Here is a 21,971-nt window from a genome sequence, read left to right on the forward strand (position 1 = left end):
AGATGGATTGATGGGTATATTGATAGAGATACATGGATATAGATAGATAGATAGATAGATAGATAGAGTGAGTGGGTATGTATGGATAGATATAGACAGATAAAGCTGGATCATAGCTGATGGATGCATAGATATGGATAAATAGTATGGATAGATAAGGGTAGATGGATACTTAGCTGGAAAGATACAGTCTATGTATAGATTGGTGGTTGGATATGGATGGGTAGATATGGAAGGATATGTGTATGGTTAGATATAGAGAGATGTAAATAGATTGATAAATTGGATCTATATATACTTTACTTACTTTACTTTACTTTACTTTTGTCATTTAGCAGACGCTTTTGTCCAAAGCGACTTACAAATAAGAAAAAGTAACTAAAACTAAAAAGTTACAACTCTATAAATACTATCTACCCACATATTTAAGAAAATAAAGAAATTAAATAAAATTAACATGCATATAACAACAACATTTCAATAATAAACATATCAATGAAAAAATTAAATAAAAAGCTACTACTATCCCTTGCCGGTGTCCCTGCCCGGTGGAGTCGCACGGTAGAGTCGATGGTCTTTACACTCTTTGGTCTTCACACTAAGAGGGCTTCACACGACGACTGCCGCGACCGCTGCCGCGGTATAATAACCTTTATTATACCAATCCAACAAATGATCGTTTCAATTCAGCTGGACCCACTTTCCTGTTTATCAACTACAAATGGCCAAGCAAGTGCACACACTGACAAGATACACGATACAGTACGAGACCAAACGCGATCCATCAGTATCTGTCCATATATCTAACTCTACCATTCAACAAAAACAAAACCCTGCTTGGCACAAAAATGGCAGTGGAAACTCTTAATTAGTTGAAATCTAATGCCCTGTCTGACCAAGAACAGATTGTTGGGGGAAAAAAACAAACAAACAAAAAAAAGAATGTTGAGGTCAGGGAACAAGGTCACTCTAAATTCATTGTGTGTTGACTGCTCAGCCATAGTCTGTGTACTGTCCTCACGATGCGTTACTCTGCAAGGCTAGACAGTCAGCTAACATGAGGGCTGAAAGTTCAGTAATGACTCAAGGTGTAACTTTTCCTGGGTTTAATTGAACGTTTCTCTTCCCTTTTTTATACTGTAAAACTGAAAATACAGAACAAAATAGACATCAGTATACAAATATACTAATAAAAACCTATACACAAAGTATAAACTACTGGCAGGTAAATGATACATTACTGAAAGCAACAATGACACTTTCTTTATGTGAAACAATATCTTTCAGTCACTTACAGACAAATAGTGTCCCAAGAACAGCGTAAAGAGAAAACTTAGATGCACCATCTATCAAGCCGTGTGCTCTGGCTGCTTCTTGCTTCTTAACTAACAAAATGGCAGAACAGCCACTAGATGGCAGTTTTACTCAAACAATAATTTCAAAATAAAAGTCTTGATAGTCAAAGAAGGCAGCACACTCCCCGTCTGGCACTATCTCTTAGTGCCACAACTCATCCTTAATATTAGGAACACAGTCTTAAGTAGCCTTTTCTTGTGGCAGAAGAACTATGATTTCTGTTATTGGCCTCAAGAAGGTTTTAACAGTTCCTTGTTTTGCAACTTTCACTTCCACTTTGCGTACCTTTGCATCTCGACTTGGGAAAGTGTTAACAATAAGTCCCATAGGCCATTCATTTCTCTGCACCTGGTTGTCTTTGAGCAACACTACATCTCCAACTTTTATGTTAGGTTGGTTCTCGTTCCATTTTCTGCGACCTTGTAAGGAAGACAAATACTCTCCCCGCCATCGCTTCCAAAAGGTATCTGCCAAGCATTGGACTTGTTTCCACTGTTTCTCATGCAGGTGCGACGTATCAAAGTTTCCAGAAGGGGCTGCCCAGGCATTCATCTTTTGGGTTAGAATCATTGCGGGGGTAAGAACTGTTGGGTTTTCAGGGTCCGTAGATACTGGCAGTAACGGTCTTGCATTCATGATAGCCATTACCTCTGCCATTAAGGTGCTCAAAACTTCATGAGTGAGTCTGCCGAGCCCAGTCCTTAACAGCATGGCATCTAAAATACGCCTGCTCATCCCAATTAGTCTTTCCCATGAGCCCCCCATGTGTGATGAATGTGGGGGATTGAACAGCCATGTACACCCTTTCTCTTTTAGGTAATTTTGTAGGGATGAGTCATCAATGTTGATTTTTAGTTCTTTACATGCACCTACAAAATTTGTTCCTCTGTCTGAACGGAGAAGTTTGGCTGGACCTCTGATAGAGAAAAACCTCCGTAATGTATTGATAAAGCTAGATGTCGTCATGGATTCTATGAGCTCTATGTGCACAGCCCTGGTAGACATGCACGTAAAGATTACTGCCCATCGTTTGCTTTCAGCACTACCACCTCTAGTGCGTCGTGTGAGGATAGTCCAAGGACCAAATACATCAAGTCCAACACTGGTAAATGGTGGTTCCTGAGCAAGTCTGTCTTCAGGTAAATCTGCCATTTTTTGGCACTCTAACCGTCCTCTCAGCTTACGACATGTCACACATTTATGAATGATGGTAGACACTGCTCGTTTGCTACCAACAATCCAAAATCCTGCGGCTCGTATGGATCCCTCTGTGATATGTCGTCCTTGATGCTCTACCTGCTCGTGATAATATCTCAAAAGAAGGGTGGAAATGTGATGCGTTCTTGGAAGAATGAGAGGGTGTTTTTCTTCCACACATACATCGGCAGAGGTTATGCGACCTCCAATTCTGAGTAAGCCATTTTTATCCACAAATGAATTGAAGTTCTTGAGAGGACTTTGTTTTGCGATTGGTTGTCCCTTCTCTATACACTTGAATTCTTCTTTGAATACTTCACGCTGAACAGAACCAATAACCAGGTTCTTAGCTTTGAGAAGTTCTTCAACACTGCATGGATCTCTGTATTGTTGCCATCCATTGTTACCTGCATTGTTTACTTTCTGGAAAGACATGGCTACATGAATGAGTTTGGCCAAAGTATGAATGAGAGTCTTCCAACTAGAAAAATGCATGAAGCGATGACAACCTAGGTATTCGTATGAGGTTTTGGTTAACAAGTTCACAACTTCAGGACGAATCTCATCATCTATCTCAGGATTTATGAGAGCAAAGTCCTGTTTGTCAAGAATCTCTTCTGCTTGGACTTGTGATAAAAAAGTTGGTCCTGAAAGCCAGCTTGTGTGTTGCAACAGAATTGCTGGAGCAAATCGTGTAGCATGATCTGCAGGGTTTTTCTCTGTTGAGATGTAAAACCATTGATCAGGGTGTGTGGATTTCCTGATCCGAGACACCCTATTTGCCACATACACATAGAATCTCCTGGTAGTGTTGTGAATGTACCCAAGTACTATTTTGCTGTCTGTATAAAATTTGACAGTGTCCCACGCAACGTCCATTTCGTCTTTGAGTAGATCATACAGTTCAACAGCTAACATAGCTGCGCACAGTTCTAACCGTGGAATTGTATGCGCAGGTCTTGGTGCCAGCTTGGATTTTCCCATAACAAATCCAACGTGACAATGCCCTCCACTGTCAATAGCTCTCAAGTAGGCAACAGCTCCTATGGCTGTTGTTGAAGCATCTGAAAAGATGCAAAGTTCTTTTCGTTCCATCGAGGCTAGTGAAGCTGAAATGTAGCATCTTGGAATCTCAATGTTCTCAATGACATTTAATGCTTTTTTCCATTTTCTCCATTCATTTTGTTTTTCAGGTGGTAGTAGCATATCCCACTCATATTGTTCGAGTGAAAGTTCTCTGATGATCACTTTACCCTGCATTGTTATGGGTGTCACAAAACCCAAAGGGTCATAGATGCTGTTCACTGTAGAAAGAATGCCTCTCCTTGTGTAAGCCTTTTCTTCTTGAGAAACTTGAAATGTGAAATGGTCAGTTTCCAAATTCCAAGACAGTCCCAAGCTTCGTTGGACAGGGAGGGCATCTAAACTGAAATCAAGGTCTTTCACAATCTTTGCACGATCTTCTACAGGAAAAGCGTTCATCACTGGTTTGCTGTTGGAGGTGACTATGTAGTAACAGGTTATATTCAGCCAGCATCTCTCTGGTTCTTGTCAGAATATCAATTGCCTCGTCAGGAGTAGCTACTGAGGCAAGACAGTCATCTACATAAAATTGTCTCTCTACTAGCCTTTTGGCATCAGCGCCATGTTCTCTCTCTCCTTCCAGAGCTGCTTTCCTCATGCAGTAGATGGCCACGGCCGGCGATGGGCTGTTTCCAAAGACGTGGACTTTCATCCTGTAGTCGATCATATTTTTTTCCACGTTGTTGTCTTCATACCACAGGAATCTGAGGTAATCTCGATGTTCTTCATGAACAACAAAGGAGTAGAACATTTGTTGCACATCTGCTGAAAATGCTATAGGCTCTTTCCTAAAACGTAGGAGGACACCCAATAGAGTGTTATTTAAGTCTGGGCCACTAAGCAGCACATGATTCAGTGACACCCCTTCAAATTCAGCACTTGAGTCAAACACTACTCTTATCTGATCTAGTTTTTGGGGATGATATACCCCAAATGCTGGAAGATACCAGTGTTCTTTGTCCTTTTCCAAAGGAGGAGCCACTTCTGCATGATCATTGTCCAGCATCTTTTGCATAAACTCAGTGAAGTGTTTTTTCATGTCTGGTTTCTTTTCTAAAGTTTTCTGTAGTGCGCAGAAACGCTTGATTGCTTGTTCTCTGTTACTTGGTAAGCGACATCTTGGAGATCGAAATGGTAGAGGTGCCACCAAGCTGTTCCCCTCATCTCTATATACCGATTGCTTCATGATGTCCAAAAACTGTCTGTCATCAACAGACAATGTTGGTTTTTCATCATCTCTGGATCTCTGAAACACTGAACAACCCAAACTGTCTGTATTCACACTAAGGCTTGTCTCTTTCATACAGGATGACATGTGTGAATCCTGATGATATTTTGTAAAACTGAAATCCTCCTTCACTTGGATGTTATTTGGACAAGGACTAAGTATGGATGCACGACCATTCAGAAGCACATTCGCTTTGAAGACATTCACAACTGATGATTTGTGAACTCTTCCTAAACAGACTTCACCCACAATAACCCATCCTAAGTCGAGTCTTTGCGCAAAGGGAGTATTGCGGGGTCCATTTATTTGCTCTCGCACCTTGTGAACTCTTAGTATGTCTCGTCCTAAGAGCAGTAGGATAGAAGCATTGGGATCCACAGGTGGAATTTTGTCTGTTAACTTTTGAAGATGAGGATGGTGGCGCACTACCTCAGGAGTGGGAATCTCTTTCCTGTCATCGGGTATCATGTCACATTCTATTAGAGTTGGGAGCTGAATTTGTAGCTTTCCATTGTAAGGCTCAATTATGAAGTTGGTAGCTCTTCTGCCTGATGTCTCTGTTTCACCTGAACATGTTTTCAGTGTGTAAGAGCTGAAGTTAGAGTTGATGCCAAAAATGCTGAAAAACTCTGTCTTGGCCAGCGAACGATTGCTCTGTTCGTCAAGCATTGCATACATTGTTATTGCTTCCTCCCTCTTTCCAGCTGGATACACTCTAACCAGACAGATTTTAGAGCATGAACGTGGACTGTATGTGTCAGCCTTACCACAGATTTCTGTACAGTTTGATGTTACTGAGAGAGGTGTGTCCTCATGTGATTTCTCTCCATCCTCTTTCACAGGCTCTGCCTCCGCTTGCGTTAACGCAGGAGGACCTGGATGCATAGCTGATAAATGCTTCTCACTTTTGCATTCTATACACTGAATTGCTACTTTGCAATCTTTAGCCACATGCTGAGTTGATCCACAGCACCTGAAGCAGATTCTTTTCTCTTTGAGAAATGTCTTTCGGTCATCTAAAGATTTGTTTCTAAAACTCTTGCACTTTCTTAGAGGGTGGGGCTTTTTGTGTATTGGACACTGCCTCTCAGGGCTTTCAGCTGTATTCTCCGCAGCAGATGACTGTTGAAATGCAGGTTCTGCTGGAACATCAGTTTTGTGTACATGCACGGGAACTTTCTGTCTCACTACTTTTTCTGTTTTAATGAACTGATTTGTTGGTGTGGGAAGAAAAAAGCTCGGGTCATTTCTGATTTTCGCCTGTTGTCTCACAAATCTGGAGAATATTATGAATGGAGGGAATGGTACATTGTGTTCTTCCTTGTATCTGAATCCTTCAGTTATCCATCGCTCCTGCAGGCTGTATGGCAGTTTCTCCACTATGGGTTTCAATCCACGAGCCGTGTCCAAATATGCAAGTCCAGGAAGGTACCCTTCACACTTAGCACATTCCAATTCTAGTAGGATATCTCCTAATTCTCTAAGTTTGTGACTGTCTCTGTTGCTAAGCCTTGGAAAGTCCTCTAGCTTTTTCAACAAGGCATACTCCACCATCTCTGGTGCTCCATAACTTTCCTCCAGTCTTTGCCACAACATGTTAAGGCCTGATTCAGGATGAAGAACATGTATAGAACGAATTCTTTTGGCATGCTCTGATGACTCAGGTCCAAGCCATTTTGTCAACAAATTAAGTTCTTCCTGAGGTGTCAAGTTAAGATCTTTAGTAGCACTCTTAAAAGATGCTTTCCATGACCAATAATTCTCAGCATGGTCATCAAACTTTAATAGACTAGAGCTTACCATTTCTTTGCGGATCAGATGTCTTGTGAGGTCAGAACTGGTTGGCAGAGAACACGGAAGCTCTTTCTCTGTCTTTACTGAATATTGTGGCCATCTTTGGAAGTATGTCTGATCTGTTTTTGCTGTTAAATTGCTGTCAGCAGGTTGCCAGACATGCCGATTTTCCACTTTAGGTATCTCTGAATAATCACTCTCTTTCCTGAGAGATCCCAGTGGCTCCACTTTGTGTGGGACGTCTTCAAGACATGCTTGTGAGAGCTTTTGCACATAATCACTAGTCCGTTCAGCTGAGCTGAGAGGTTGTTCGGGAACTTGGGGTTCCTCAACTAACTCTCCACTTTCAATTGCTTCTTCATAAGCCTCCGCCTCTGCTAACGCAACAGCAACCGCCTTTCTACTCTTGAGAACATGTAGACTTGCTTCTAGATCGGCTTTTCTCTTTATTACATCCGCTTCTTGTTCAGCAAAGGACAACTGTGCACGGGCTGCTTCAGCCTTAGCTCTTGCCCTAATAGCTGCTGAACCAATGGAAGACTGTCTGCTTCTTTTTGAGAATTTTGATGATCTTGACTTAATTGACTTGCTATCCGCACTTCTTGTAGACATAACTCTTTCTGATTGTTGCTCTTCAGTTTCATTTTCTTGTTGTACTGAGTAATTTGTTTGATTGCTTTCTAACTGGTACTGTTTCCCTGAGCGTAGACTCATTGATGCTGTGCAGTATTTTCTTATGTTTGAACCTGGTGTTTAGTTGTCTTTTTACTGTACTGTCCTCACGATGCGTTACTCTGCAAGGCTAGACAGTCAGCTAACATGAGGGCTGAAAGTTCAGTAATGACTCAAGGTGTAACTTTTCCTGGGTTTAATTGAACGTTTCTCTTCCCTTTTTTATACTGTAAAACTGAAAATACAGAACAAAATAGACATCAGTATACAAATATACTAATAAAAACCTATACACAAAGTATAAACTACTGGCAGGTAAATGATACATTACTGAAAGCAACAATGACACTTTCTTTATGTGAAACAATATCTTTCAGTCACTTACAGACAAATAGTGTCCCAAGAACAGCGTAAAGAGAAAACTTAGATGCACCATCTATCAAGCCGTGTGCTCTGGCTGCTTCTTGCTTCTTAACTAACAAAATGGCAGAACAGCCACTAGATGGCAGTTTTACTCAAACAATAATTTCAAAATAAAAGTCTTGATAGTCAAAGAAGGCAGCACAGTCTGCTTCAGGCCTTCTGTCTGTTTGCATTGCGAAGAGGGCTGGATTTGCCCAGTGCAGCTCAGGCTTTGACATCACAGGTGAAAAAATAGCTGATGGGGTATCCCATGGCTCACTGTTCCACAGCCCCTTTTCTTCCGCGCTCACATAGAGCTCTCAAATGCAGTAGATGTTGTTTCTTGTTTACATTGTCTGCTTGGATCTGCACAGCCATCAGTTTGAGCCCTTATGTATAATTCATGGCTTTACCCACATGAAGAGTCTGCCCATACCGCTACACCTCTCAATGCTCACAGCTTTCACTCTCACATGTGGCGCTGGAGAAATGTGATTTCAGTGGTGTTAGCGTGCAGGTTCTGTGCAGTAATCAGCTTTAAACATGATGAATTTTCTTCTTGCCAGTTTGTTTGTTGAGTGTGTGGCATGATTGCCCAAGAGTGGCTAACAAACCCAAAGTGAAACCGCCTCATTGGAGTCAAAATAAATTTGTGTAAACTGTAGCTTGTTTACATTTATGTAAGAGATTACTCATACACTGAGTCAAAAAATGGCTGTTATTATTATTTTTGTTGTTATTTGTAATCAATTACAATAATTTAAATCACCCACTTTTAGTCAAAATAGTTGATTTAAATGTATTCATGTTTGATTTGAAATGATTGTCACAGGTGCCTGGAAATGATTTTATTTTCGTTTCCCTGAATAGCTCTCATTAACGCGATAGATTCAGATCTTGAGTGGCTTTGCTAACACACTCGAAGATTTACTTTCCAGGCCAGGCTGAGCACATGGTGATATCTGATCAGAACAAAACCTGATCTGAGTGTACACGCTGTGGCCACGGCACACCAACTACAGTATTTACACCAAGTGACAGGTTCAAGCATGTGTGCGATGTGACAGAGGAGGCTTGAGGAGATGGGGGGGTATATTTTGGAGTGTGATGGACAGGCAGAGAGCACACCTTTGTTGACCTATTCCTGCAGCGACTGTGGATTGAAGGTTAAGTTCCCATGAATGACAGAGAAATCTGATCTGCTGAAGAGCAAGCTCACATTTTAGGAATAGTTTACCTGATACTGTTATTTGACAAATCAAATTATTGAAACACCAGCTGCCTCGTTGGCAAGTCATTATGGGTTATAATTCAATTTCAGCAGAATTGCTGTGTGGCAGTGTTGTATGCGGCATGGAAGGGATAGGTTTCTACTCGTTCTGCTTTAACCATGCAGTGTTTTCCATTAATTACCTATACTATGGCATCCTGGTTTTATAATAAACTAAAAATATTTTTTCATTTCTCATAATTACCTAAAAACATGTCTTGCGTTGTGTTTTGTGCCATTGCTTTGGCAAAGCATCTGTGAGCCAAATCGCGATATGAGTTAGTGTGAGTAGCTAATGTTTTCAGCATCTCACAGTGACGCAAACCTAATGTATGTGTGAGTTTAACATGTGTTTGGGAACGCAGAATGCACCACTGTGCCAGTCATGCTCACATTTGCATAATTTAATTTTAATGATTATAGCATTTCGTTAGATTTGTAATAGGACCTGCTTTCACAGAAAGTGCAGTATTCTAAATAAACTCTTTTGCAAGTGAAGAAATCAAGACAAATATTGTGATTTTTGCTAATCTAAAGTAAAATTAATTTTTGAAATTCAGATTGTTGCATATAATATTAGATTAACTTTTTCAAGTGTAATTTATGCAATAGTTTCTCAATCACTGTACAATAGCTTTAACTACAAGGTCAATTTATGGGCTGTCTGTAACCTTTGCTCAGTATTCCTGGGCCGGTGGTCAACTTCTGGAGCCGTCTGGAGCCAGATGGTCATGTCTGGATCTCCTGTGGTGTCTCTTCAAAAACCTTCATGCCGGTCTCTGATATATGGCCTTTACTACCTCGCTGGATGCCACACCCTGAAGAGAGGCTATATATCTGTCCTGGGATGACACTCACACCTCTGTTTTTATTGGGCAGCTTTTTCCGTTCATGGTTTCAGTCTGTTATCTATACTCAGGATCCGAAATTCACTTTCCGTTCCATTTTCCTTGGTACTTTCTGCTAGTAGCACCTGTAACAAGTGAGCAAGTAGATCATTAATGCGCAGTAGTTTTCATTTATCCTGCAGTTTAGTTTTATATCACTGGTGCATGTGTGTTTTGTTCCTCCCACTTGTTGACACAAGTGTTTCTCTCCTCCTGAGGCTCTCATTAGTTTTGCTCTCATCTAAACCATATATCTTTCCATCACAGCTTAGCATCCTCTGTGGCAGCACCAGAGTGATATACTTCCTCCAGGGATGTGTTCACGTCCTTATGTCTGATCTAACACCCACGGCCAGGCCTGTCCTATAGACTGAATCTTAGACATCTCTGTTTTTAAGTGCTTGCAGGAGGCTTAAATGATAGTTTAAAAAGACACTTTGTCAGATGATCCTACATCCTGCTTCTTAAATTGTAATTATGCGTCACGTAAAAATCTGTGGCATTAAATAAGTGGCTAAAGAAAAATAATCAATACTGTTGAAAAGTTTGTGAAGTTGGTAAAATTTGTAAAATTTTTAAATGAGTTGCCTATGCTCATCATTAGATTAATAACACAGTAATGTGAAATATTACAATTTAAAATAACTCTTTTCTTTTTTTTAAAATGAAATTTATTCCTGTGATGGAAAAGCTGAGTTTTCAGCATCATTACTCCAGTCTTCAGCAGACCTGCAAACCTATGCATTTTGACCTCAAAGTACGCTGATACGATTTGTCACTCTGAACTACGCAATAACCTGGTGACGCCTCTGTTCACACGCAGTATTCAAAACTAGCAACAGGAAAAGATTAATAGTAAAATCAATCACAGCGTGTTCTTTTTTTTTTTGGTTTTGCTTTTAAATAATTTCTGTGCATTTTATCTCTCTCCAAGCTGGCTCTGTTTGTGTGTGTCCATGAGTCTGTGCGCAGAGATGAGGAAACACGTGCATCTGAAAAAGCAACACACGCCGAGCCATATTCCCTTTTAATGACTTGTAAAGCAGAGTGTTTCTAAACCTCTTGTCCAAAAAAAAAAACAGTATAACATGCTTTTACTCCACAACATCAGACAAGTGTTTCAAACTATTTGTTTTCTGATCTGATATGGCTTCTTATCACAGAATGATGTAGAAATATATTCTGTACTGTAATAAAGGCTATGACAATTAGCAGTGGATTATAAATATGCTTAATTATTAAAATACCCGAGGTGGTTTTAAGAACACATAAACATTGAGTGTTTATTGTCTTAACATTCTTTTTGAATGTCATCATTCAAAGCGTTTCTGTCTTTCATTCAGTTACAGTGATAGCTGGATGCTTTTTATATATTAGGGATTGTCTTACTATAGGGAGATGAGTCTGTATTACTATTGGAGAAAGCGTAATGGCTAACTTGGATCACGTGTGCCTTAATAACCAATCACATTACAGCCTTGATGTCATTAAATTTCAGTCAGAGTTGTTCAACAATCATTCGCTGTATGCAGATACCATTCAGCGTAGTGAAGCCTCTCCTCCATTGACATCCATTCAAAAAAATGGATAAGGTGACCTTCCTTGTGCCGCAGAATTAGCATTAACCATTACGCTTTTTTGGGTAAAGGTTGCAGGCTTGCCTTCTAGCGGCTTTGATTTCCTGGAGCATCGTGAGTTCTATTTCTTCTGTAATGCATATGTGGATCTTCTGCGCAAGGGCACCCTCAGGCGTCCAGTATGAATGAAACCTGAATATGAATAATCCATGTTTTTCAGTATACATAAGTGTACTGGAGTTTTAATTAAAGTTTTTTTTGAAATAGCATTTAAAATAGCAAAAAAAGAATTAAACAGAAAACTGTGGTTAAAAAAAAAAAAAAAGGAATTTATTGAACCGTGGGCTAACTGTATTGTTGCGTCCGTACTGTTTACTGTAAAATACAGCATGACAGGAATATCACAAACTGAGTGCAGACCCTGATTACTAACCTATGAAAAATATTTAACATTAAATATTGCAATTCCCCAATGATTTGCTGCTCTAAAAACATGTAGCCTTTGTATGTATTCATTTATTTAGTTTCTATACAGGAGTCTTAGAATAGAATTTTTAAAACGATAAAGAACAGCATTTATTTAAAAAATATTCTTGGTAACAAAGGAAATGTCTTTACTGTCAGTTATGATCCATTTAATGCATCCTCGCTGAATTAATTTTACCCCAAAATTTGGACTGGTAATGCATAAGACACTGCAAAAACTAACAAAGCTGAATTTTTGACAAAAGGAATAAGCTTCATGAATTTTGGTTGCACATGAATGCATTATAATTTATTGAAGAATACATTCGGCAATGGTCAGTTCACCTAAAAGTGTAAACTATCTCAATGGGTGAAGTATGGCAAATATATGTCGATACCTGTACCTACTCTTATAAAGCCAAAATATACAGAAAAATATTACTGAATTATTGACTGACAAGATTTACACAGAATTAACACAATTTATACATTATTTATTGTGTTTTGACAAGGTTGTCGGTAGATTTTGGAGTTCACACAGTGAATAGGTGATATTTCTCCTAATTTTAGAAAGTCAAATACCAGTTAATTTGCCTTGGATATCAGTCCATCATATATTATCCTAACACTAACATTAGCTATATTATCATCTCTATTCCATTTTCATTGGGATAAACTGAATAAGATTCTTTGTTTTTGTTGCCAAACAGACAGCTTTTTACATCATACTGCTTTTCTGTTCCAGCACATGATCCCACTGAACAGACAGAGATGTTCAAAAGAGTTATTTATGCATCATAGCTGAAGTGCGTTAGTTCCCTGTCAACCCTGCGGTTGAATAGGAGCGATTCCTCCAGCGCAGCTTCTAAAGCATCAGGCTGCACCACAGAGCGCATGATGGCTGTATTTTCATCCACCCACCTGACTGTGAAGTGTTGCCTAGCCCTGCGGATGTAACCCCAGAATCCCACTGCGACTCCCTGAGCTTGTGAATCATAGCTGTCCCTGCCTCGGCCTACACACCGCCAGCCGCGCTGTGTGCGTCAGGCAGTCTGAGAGATGCTCTTTTACTGGGCCTCAAAAAACACCTCTTCTCGCTGCTTCATCTTAGGCCTCTCCCAGCTGTCAGAAACCTGACAGCGGGTTTGATGTCTAACGTGATGTAGGTCTCAGCCAGTCAAACTATAACATGAGTCAAGCTGTAGAAACAGGCAAAAATAGCGTGTTATGAATGCAGTTTCTGATACTGAACTCCAAAGTTTCCAAAACCACAGTGAATTTATCATTGCTTTACCTTTTCTGAAGCTTACATAAATAACGAATTAAATTAGTGCTCATAACACAGTGAAATATTATGTTGTCTCTTTGCGTTCTAGATTATGCTTTTTTCATAACTATTTTGTGTATGTTTTATTTTTTACACTTACAATTAATCAGTAAGTGTCCTGGGTTTCTATTAAGGCTGGGCGATCTGGAAAATTAAGTCTCCATATTCCATATTCTATATTAGTGCTGTAAAAAGTAGTGCGTTAACACAGGTGATTTATTTTTTCCAGTTTAACTGTGTTAAAAATATTTAATGCAGTTAACGCAGGGGCGGAGCTACACTCTTTAAAAAAAAAAAAAAAGGTGCCAGGAAGAACCAAAAAGGGGGTTTCGCGGCGATGCCATAGAAGAACCATTTTTGGTTCCCTGAAGAACCATTTTGTGACAGGTTCTTTTAAAGAACCGGCGTTTTTCTTGGTGCCATAAAGCACCTTTTCTGGTACTACAAAGAACCCTTTTTAAAGGTTCTTCAAAGAACCACTGATGAATAGGTTCTTTATGGCCCCATTTCTTCCAGATCAATATCCTCACATTTATCATACTATACATTTTCTTTAATAGGATTGTTCATAAAATAATTAAAAAAAAGAAAATCCAGAAGTAACAAAACTTTACAAGATGTGTGATTAAAATGTTTACTGCATTTACAGTATACATCAATGCAGTATACATCATACCTCAATAATGTGTATGTGTTTATAAGGGATGTGCACCAGTACTAGAGTACTCAGACTTGACAGCAATGACTGATCATTTTTTAAAGTCACTGCAACCATCATTTTCATGATCAATCATCGCTGTCAAGTCTGAGTACTCGATGATCACCTGACTTTATATATTTCTCTTTTTCTGATTGGTTATGGCAGCATTTTGGGTGGTACCTGAGCTCTGACTAGTTAGTGTTGGGACAGCATGCCATCCAGACAAAATCAAAACCACCAGTACTTAAAATGAAAAATTTGCAAAAATCCCTAGTGTGTAATGCAGTGAATACAGCAGGTTAATGTCAGTACCCTCATCATCCACTAGTATGCCCTTTTTTCATCCCATGGAAACTGCCACTGGTGGGTCAAAGAGTTCCCGCTTTCACAGTCCTTGTGATGAATGGTTGAGGCTGGGTACATAGGATCCTGTAACAAAAAAAACTAAACCAAAATAAAAGACTCGTTTAAAGTTTCTTTATTTTCATAGGTTTAGAACAGGTATAATGATGCAAAATGACAAACAAACATCATGGAAAGGTATTTTTAAGCTGAACAGCAGTAAGAATAGAAACAAAATCAAAGCAAGTCAAAGAATTTTGGAAGTTCATCCATCCATCTATTCACTCTCCAAACCACTTATCCTCTCTAGGGTCGTGTGGGCTGAAGCCTATCCCAGCATCTTTGGCCACAAATGCATCCAATTAATGGTATTTAAGCAATATAAGCACTAGGTAACAATGTTATATAGTACTTTTAGAAGCATTACAATATTTTTGAAAAAACAAACAAATAAATAAAAAAGTATTTTTTATACTAAACTTAAATAACTAGCCTAATCATTTTTTTGAGTCGTGCAAAACAGCATTAAAATAATGAATGGATCTACTGGACTTTTTAAATTGATAAACTCCACAACACTATTTAAATAACTCAAAATTAATACTTTTTATTACAGTATAATTGAATGCAACCAATAGAAAATGAGTCTGGAATGAGTTCTGGACCAGACAGGACAATTTAGCTCACTTGATCTCACTTTCCAGAAACAAATATTTACAACATGATGAGTGTGAAGAATCATTAAATAGTCTCTGGAACCTTTCTGTGTTAAAAAGAACATTTCTGTGCTACAAAGAACCTTTTGTGTGCAATAAAGAAGCTTTCTGTGCTACAAAGAACCTTTTGTGTGCAATAAAGAAGCTTTCTGTGCTACAAAGAACCTTTTGTGCAATGGAAAGGTTCTTTGGATATTAAAGGTTCTTCATGGAACCATACACCCTGCCAAAGAACCATTTAAGAACCTTTTTTTTAAGAGTGTAGGTTTGGCCACCCCACTCACAACTGCTACTTTTTTCTCTTGACAAGAATTGATTCGCGTTACGTTCAGCAGTGGCAACTCTTAAAGTAATAGCAGACAAATATCCTAATAACCCAGCTACTGTGATGTTTGTTAATAATCAAAGAAAAAAAAAAAAGAGAGGAAATCGATAAATTGTTGCAGTAAGGATTCATCTATATTTAATTTAGAATTTAGTGTTTGATAACTTGATTAAATTTCTGTATATTTCCTACTTGCTTAATTAGTTATTTTTTAATTAATTGTCAACACTAATATATATATTTCTGCATTAGACCCCCCCCCCCCCCCCCCCCCCCCCGAGTTAAAAACACCATTTTTCTACATAAAGCATGTTAAATTAAGGTGACATTTACATGTTACATGTACTTACTATGGTAATAAGTAAGGGTGTGAATCGATTTCACGATTCGCTTACGATTATCATGTCAATGATTCAATATCACGATGCATCGTGTCACGATTATATAAAACATTTATTTTGGACATTTTTCTTAAGTTATATAAGCAGGCTACTTTTTAAAATGTTTACAAATTGATAATAAATCAAAACAATTCTTAAGAACTTAACCAAATATATATAGCTTCAAAACATACAAGCAAATATAAATTAATAAAGGGGGAAAGACCATTACAAGTGATAAACAAAAAGTACTTTTAGTATCTTGAGAGTGCTTTAAGTATCCGAAAGTTGAGAGACAATCAGAGTTATGGGTTTTTCTTTTTTCCTCAACATTATTGCTGTTTGATTATTACTGATGAGATCATAGACAGTGGCAGCTTTAATAGGCTGCATTCACACTAATGGACAGATCTATTTCGACATATCAGATGTTTTGTCCTGTACTGAAAACATAACTGACTGTGTTTACATCAATTTCGTATCATAAAAGAATTCGGAGATGCAAGTGCGTTTAAGGTTCAGGACAAACAAACACAAAGTGCACGTGAAAGTCTGTCAGTACGTGAGATTTGTGCATCTAATACGTACTGCATTCCGAATGGCATAAATGAAAGTATATCTAAAGTAAAACACTGAAATAACGGCTGATGGAAGCAAACACTGTTAAGTAATGCGCTAGTGTGTCTCATAGCGCATATTCTGTGTAATGAAGCCACCACGATTGTCTCTAGCGCACACGCATGTGCCATATGCGGGGAAAAAGCCAAGCTCAATTCTGAAAATGTTTTTTTTTCCTGCACTAAGGTTGGTTTTTCCAAAATGTGCTCAGATCTCGGATTTAAAAATAGTGTGTGCATTTTTTAATACTTGTGTGACAAGTGCACATGCAGTAGGCTATAATCGATTATGGTCTATTACGGCAACGGTTAATTTCAACACCCCTTGTAATAGGTGAAGAGTGTATAATTACATGCAGCTATATTTTTATTTTCACATTCTCCATTAAAAGACCTTTGAAATGATGTCGATGGAGTCAGCAATATCAATTTTGAGAAAAATCAAGTTAAAGTTTTCTGAAGGTTCCAAAGCAAAATCACCTAGCTACATTGCATCTTTTCCTCCAAGTTATTTCGTAATAATAATTACTATATTAATAATCACAATATAGCTATTTTTTATTTTATCTTTGTTATTATAAATAAGATGCAAAAAACACCCCAAAAAACAGTAGAACAAATAGCCTATACGAAACATTCATTTTTCATTTTAAGAATGAAGAAAAACAAGTAATCAAATGTAAAAATCACTTCAGTGTGTTAATTACAAATAAATTGATTACTAAAACTGCAAAAGCAGTCCAATCAAGAACAGTGAGCGATTCCCTGTTTTCTTTTATTATTATATTACACTGAGACAGACGCCCTATATATTAATTAAATTCAATTCAAGTTTATTTGTATAGAGCTTTTTACAATGCAAATCTTGCAAAGCAGCTTTACATAAAATTAAAGTTTCAGCATTATATTTAGTAATAGCTTATCTCAAGTTGATGTCCATATGGCAGAAATGTACAGTAAAAATCAAACATTTAATGTCATGTACTTTACACTTTGTCAATCAGATGGTAAACACTATTAACAACAATGATTATATGTTGCGATCAAACTTATAGCAAAATTTGATGTGTCTTTAATATATATTTAAACAAAGACAGTGTGTCTGAACCCCGAACGTTATCAGGAAGGCTGTTCCAGAGTTTGGGAGCCAAATGTGAAAAAGCTATACCTCCTTTAGTGGACTTTGCTATCCTAGGAACTACCAAGAGTCCAGAGTTTTGTGACCTTAGGGAGCGTGAGGACTGCTGCATTTTGGCCTGTAGATTGTTTATTGATGGGTGTGTTCACACTTGTAGTTCGCTTCATTTGGTTCATTTGGTCCGGTCCAAAAAGGAAAATTATACATTTAGTCCTGGTTCACGTAGCGTTCACACTGGCATTTTTGACAGCGAACCTAAAGATACCGAACCTAAAGGCATAGTCATACGTTCACAACCTGATTGGTCGGGTTGAATGACGTAGACTATATGTCTTGATGGAACTTACTGAACACCCCAAACAATAGTGTTCAACTTAAAACAGCAATACGCAGACCGATCGGTGTATGACATCAAAGTATCCATTCATTGATTGGGCTGCCAATCGCCGATTTAAGTCTAATACACTGGTCTGCTGGACTCCACGCGCTCTTGTTGCGTACATATGATTTTATTTTTACCACCTGTGAGCTCACAAAGAACTCATAAAAGGCACTTTACCTCCTTGTTGCTCCACATTTGCCCTCTGCACATTTTGTTTTGGATACATTGCTCGTTCCTCGTCGTCAAATCACGTCGCAAAGTGTCACATCTTGTCATTACTTCCTGTTTTTGGTTCGTTTAGAAGTATTTGGTCCGTGTTTCGTTCATATATCATTCGAACCAGACCAGAGTCCCGGTCCGCTTGTTTGGTGCGCACCAGGGTTCGGATGGCAGCATTCACACTTACTCAAACGAACCGCACTAACAGAGCAATCACACCAGTTCATTTTAATTGAACATGACAAGTATGAACACAACCAAAGATGCAGGACAACCACCTAGCAGTGCATTACAGTAGTCCAGTCTAGAGGTCATGAATGCATGAACTAGCTTTTCTGCATCATAAACGGGTAGCATGTTCCATAACTTGCCAATGTTTCTAAGATGGAAGAATGCTGTTTTTGTAACATGGGAAATGTGATTGTCAAAAGACAAGACCTATTAATTTATTAAAATATTAACACCTACTGTAATGCACAAATTTAATATAATGTTACACATCCAATGTTTTCCCCAACAGTTTCCCAAACATTTACTTAAAGGGTTAGTTCACCCAAAAATGAAAATTCTGTCATGAATTACTCACCTTCATGTCGTTCCAAACCCGTAAGACTGCAACACAAATTAAGATATTTTTGATGGAATCTGAGAGCTCTCTGACCCTCCATAGACAGCAAGGATATTACCACAATCATGCACGTGCTTTCACTGTATGTAATCAATGTTGTTTGCGTTCAGTAGACAGCGCGCGCATGCTGAACGTAAACAACGTTCATTACATTGATTACGTTCTGGGTTACTCTCCAAAATGTTGGAAGATGGTAACTCGTGGAGAAGAACTGCTGAATAAATTGTTTTCTTTGTGCACAAAGTATTCTCGTAGCTTCGTAAAATGACAGTTGAACCCTTGCTGTCACATGGATTATTTTACCAATGTCTTTGCTACGTTTCTGTGCATTGATCGTGGTAATATCATTGCTGTCTATGGAGGGTCAGAGAGCTCTCAGATTCCATCAAAAATATCTTAATCTGTGTTCCGAAGATGAACGGAGGTCTTACGGGTTTGCAATGACATGAGGGTGAGTAATTCATGACAGAACTTTCATTTTTGGGTGAAATGTCCCTTTAAGACATAACTGATTATGTTTGCTTGAATACTTAAATGCTGTAATTTTGTGTATATTTATCGGGATCACATGCTGGCGGAAGCGGCCTTTATGCAAGCCCTTCGGATGTCAATAAGCACGAGTAGCGAGCGGAGAAGATGAACTCATCAGAAAATGTACAAAAAGATATTTTTAAATGTTCAATTACTATTTGGAGCATTGCGATCGCTAGACGAGTACATGATGAACTCATGTTTGTAAAAATGTCAAATTCTTTTTCAAAAACTTTTTTTTTTTGCATGCAACTCAAAATTAGCATGTGCACATTGCGACATATTTTGCCAGCATGGGTCACATATGATAAAACCAGCTAAATTCTTACAAATACTATGTGAATATTTAATATATTAATATTTAAAAGCCATAGTTTGTAGGATTGATTGACTGTTTCTAACAGCATGTTTGCAAGTATCCCAAACTATCCTGTTGCTTACCTTGCTGTATGTGCGCTTTTATTTTTCCCAGGAGGCACAGAAGGTGAATAACCCTATGAACAGTCAGGCTGATGGCCCACCGAAGAACCTGAATGATAAAGAGGAAGTCCCAGTCAGCGAGGTGGGCTGGATGACCTCAGTCAAAGACTGGGCGGGGGTCATGATCTCAGCACAGACCCTTACCGGCAGAGTTCTGGTGAGACCGGCTACACACATACACCCAACGCAACATCACCAGATGCCCACATACTGTACATCCCTTCACAATCACATTCAGTGCATATATTCCTCATTCATTTGTCACATGCTACGACACAGTTAGCACACTGCGGGTGACATGTTTTTGTGTCTGTCAAGCCTAGAGGTCAAGATTATACCCAGATGATTTACGGTTGCTTTGTTAAATATGGTCTCATTAGCATGCCTCATGCAATAAAGGGCTTTTGGGAGTGCAGTAATACTGAACGGTGACTCGTGTGGGTGGCGCTCGTCATCGCAGCTGTTAGGGCTTGCACAGTGCTAGACACGGACAGGTCAATTAACTATGAACAATTGAGTCAATTTACCACATAATGAAGATCATTTACTTTGGGAATGTAAATGAGAGCAGTCCTAATTTTATGACCTTTAGCAAAGTATGGATGAAATCCGTTTTGCTTTGTGGTTTTATACTCCGTTGGGTCTGCATTTCTGAAAGCTTTAACCTCATACGCCAGTAGCATGTGCTTCATTTATTGTGACTTGAATATTTTTCTTCAGTTCTGCATCTCGTCTTTCAGGTGGGCTGACTGTTGTACGTGAGCAGATTGGGAAGCAGGGTTCTCAGTAGACCAGTCCAGTCTAGTCTTTCTCTTTTAATGCATGACTGATTTGTAATGGGCCATTCACAATGACAGCAATTAAATCACTGATGGAAGGTCGCAGTGCTGCGGTCGCCATTAGACGTTCTTACTCGACTAGTGTCTAACTGTATCAGCAGACTATGAAATTAACTTCATTAACCACAGTGGCTGGTCAATAACAGCCTGATGTGGCCAGAGATTTTTATTATTATAATTATTTTTTTTTCCATTGTAAAATATGCAATTAAACTCAGAGCACCCCCTAAATAGATTTTTCATGGAGTGTTTACAATTAAGGTGCTGTCATTTTAGAGAAATTTCACTGGCAAATTACATTAAGTAGGAAAATAGACACGCTATAGTTGTGTATAATTATACGCGATATATATCTGTTTATAATACACATTTTAAAATTGTATTGCATACCAGCTGCTGCCGCCATAAAGACCCATTTCGAATGTTTGCGTGCTTTTCTTCTCTTTCTGCTCCCAGTCGCTATGGTGGCGTAGTTATGAAGTATTATTCTTTTGAATACTTTCCAGCATTTCAGAAATAAATATGTATGCAAATTACACCGAAGTAAACCGGTGTTTGAGAGTGCTCAAAAAGGGTTTATATGCTGAATTTTGAATTGATTTCTTCTCGTAAACTCAGAGATGTGGATTCGGACAGCAATTAAATTACCACCCGACCTTGGTGTTTGTCAAAAAACAGTAGGTAATTTTATTATTCGGAAACTATCCTTTTAAGTTCATGCAAACTGTGATCATGTCATTAACTCTGAAAAAGTTATTAGCATAAATCTTTACTCAACTCCCATTGACTTGTGTTGCTCTGTCATTGCATTGCATTGCATCTCTAAATTCTCAACAGTGTAGTCAGTATAGCTACAGCATGAGTGACATTGGTGTTGGAACTTGTTATTGATTACTTCAGTAATCTGGACAGAGATAGTGTTCATTGCTTTACTGTCCAGTTATAATCTTTAGTTCAGTTGTATTCCAGCAGGTAGAGCCAAATACTCTGGTATGTTTGCTCAGAGCAAAGTGAAATACAAATTAAGTGGATCTTTTATTTGGACCACACAGATATGAATGAATGTTATTCCCATGGCTCCATCTAAGCTGTTAAGTTCTGTCCAAACAACTTAATGGGTTGGATGTACCAGTGGATCATATTTCCTTGTGGTGAATGATGGGAAGTGATAGTCTGGCTGGAATTCACCTCTAAACTGATGCTCAGAGACACTATAGCAATGCATACCTGTCAGTCGCACAACCAGCATTACCCTGAAACTGAGCTCTCTGTGCCCTAACGTCCTTATCTACATACCAGCTGGTTGTTCCATGATGTGAGTTTGGGAAGAGACTAAGTGACAGTGCACTCAAAGTTTATTCAGTTTAAATTGTGTTATGAAGTGTTTGGACTGATGTGCATGTGAAGGTGTGCTGT

General features: G+C 38.6%; 2 protein-coding genes across 5 annotated transcripts in view; one reads left to right on the forward strand and one right to left on the reverse strand.

Moving 5' to 3' along the window:
- Positions 1 to 21,971, forward strand: part of LOC306884548 (calcium-activated potassium channel subunit alpha-1a-like) — a gene marked incomplete at its 3' end in the record, with an annotated part of 203,388 nt that overhangs the window by 46,837 nt on the left and 134,580 nt on the right. For all 4 annotated transcript variants that reach the window (XM_079440502.1, XM_079440501.1, XM_079440503.1 and 1 more), the window contains exon 2: positions 19,709 to 19,873. In XM_079440502.1, the coding sequence (XP_079296628.1) occupies positions 19,709 to 19,873 (165 nt within the window). The remainder of the gene's footprint in view (positions 1 to 19,708; positions 19,874 to 21,971) is intronic.
- Positions 1,014 to 7,818, reverse strand: LOC306884549 (uncharacterized protein). Its single transcript, XM_079440505.1, has 2 exons — positions 7,716 to 7,818; positions 1,014 to 7,565 (listed from the first exon to the last, which is right to left on the reverse strand). The coding sequence occupies exon 2, from the start codon at positions 7,370 to 7,372 to the stop codon at positions 3,986 to 3,988; it is 3,387 nt and encodes a 1,128-aa protein (XP_079296631.1). The 5' UTR covers positions 7,373 to 7,565; positions 7,716 to 7,818; the 3' UTR covers positions 1,014 to 3,985.

This window comes from Barbus barbus (genome assembly GCF_936440315.1).
Source record: "Barbus barbus genome assembly, chromosome: 18".
NCBI classification, from domain to species: Eukaryota; Metazoa; Chordata; class Actinopteri; order Cypriniformes; family Cyprinidae; genus Barbus; species Barbus barbus.

Coding starts and splice junctions, on each gene's coding strand:
- LOC306884549 (XM_079440505.1), bottom strand. CDS start 7,372: ATGAGTCTACGCTCAGGGAAACAGTACCAGTTAGAAAGCAATCAAACA.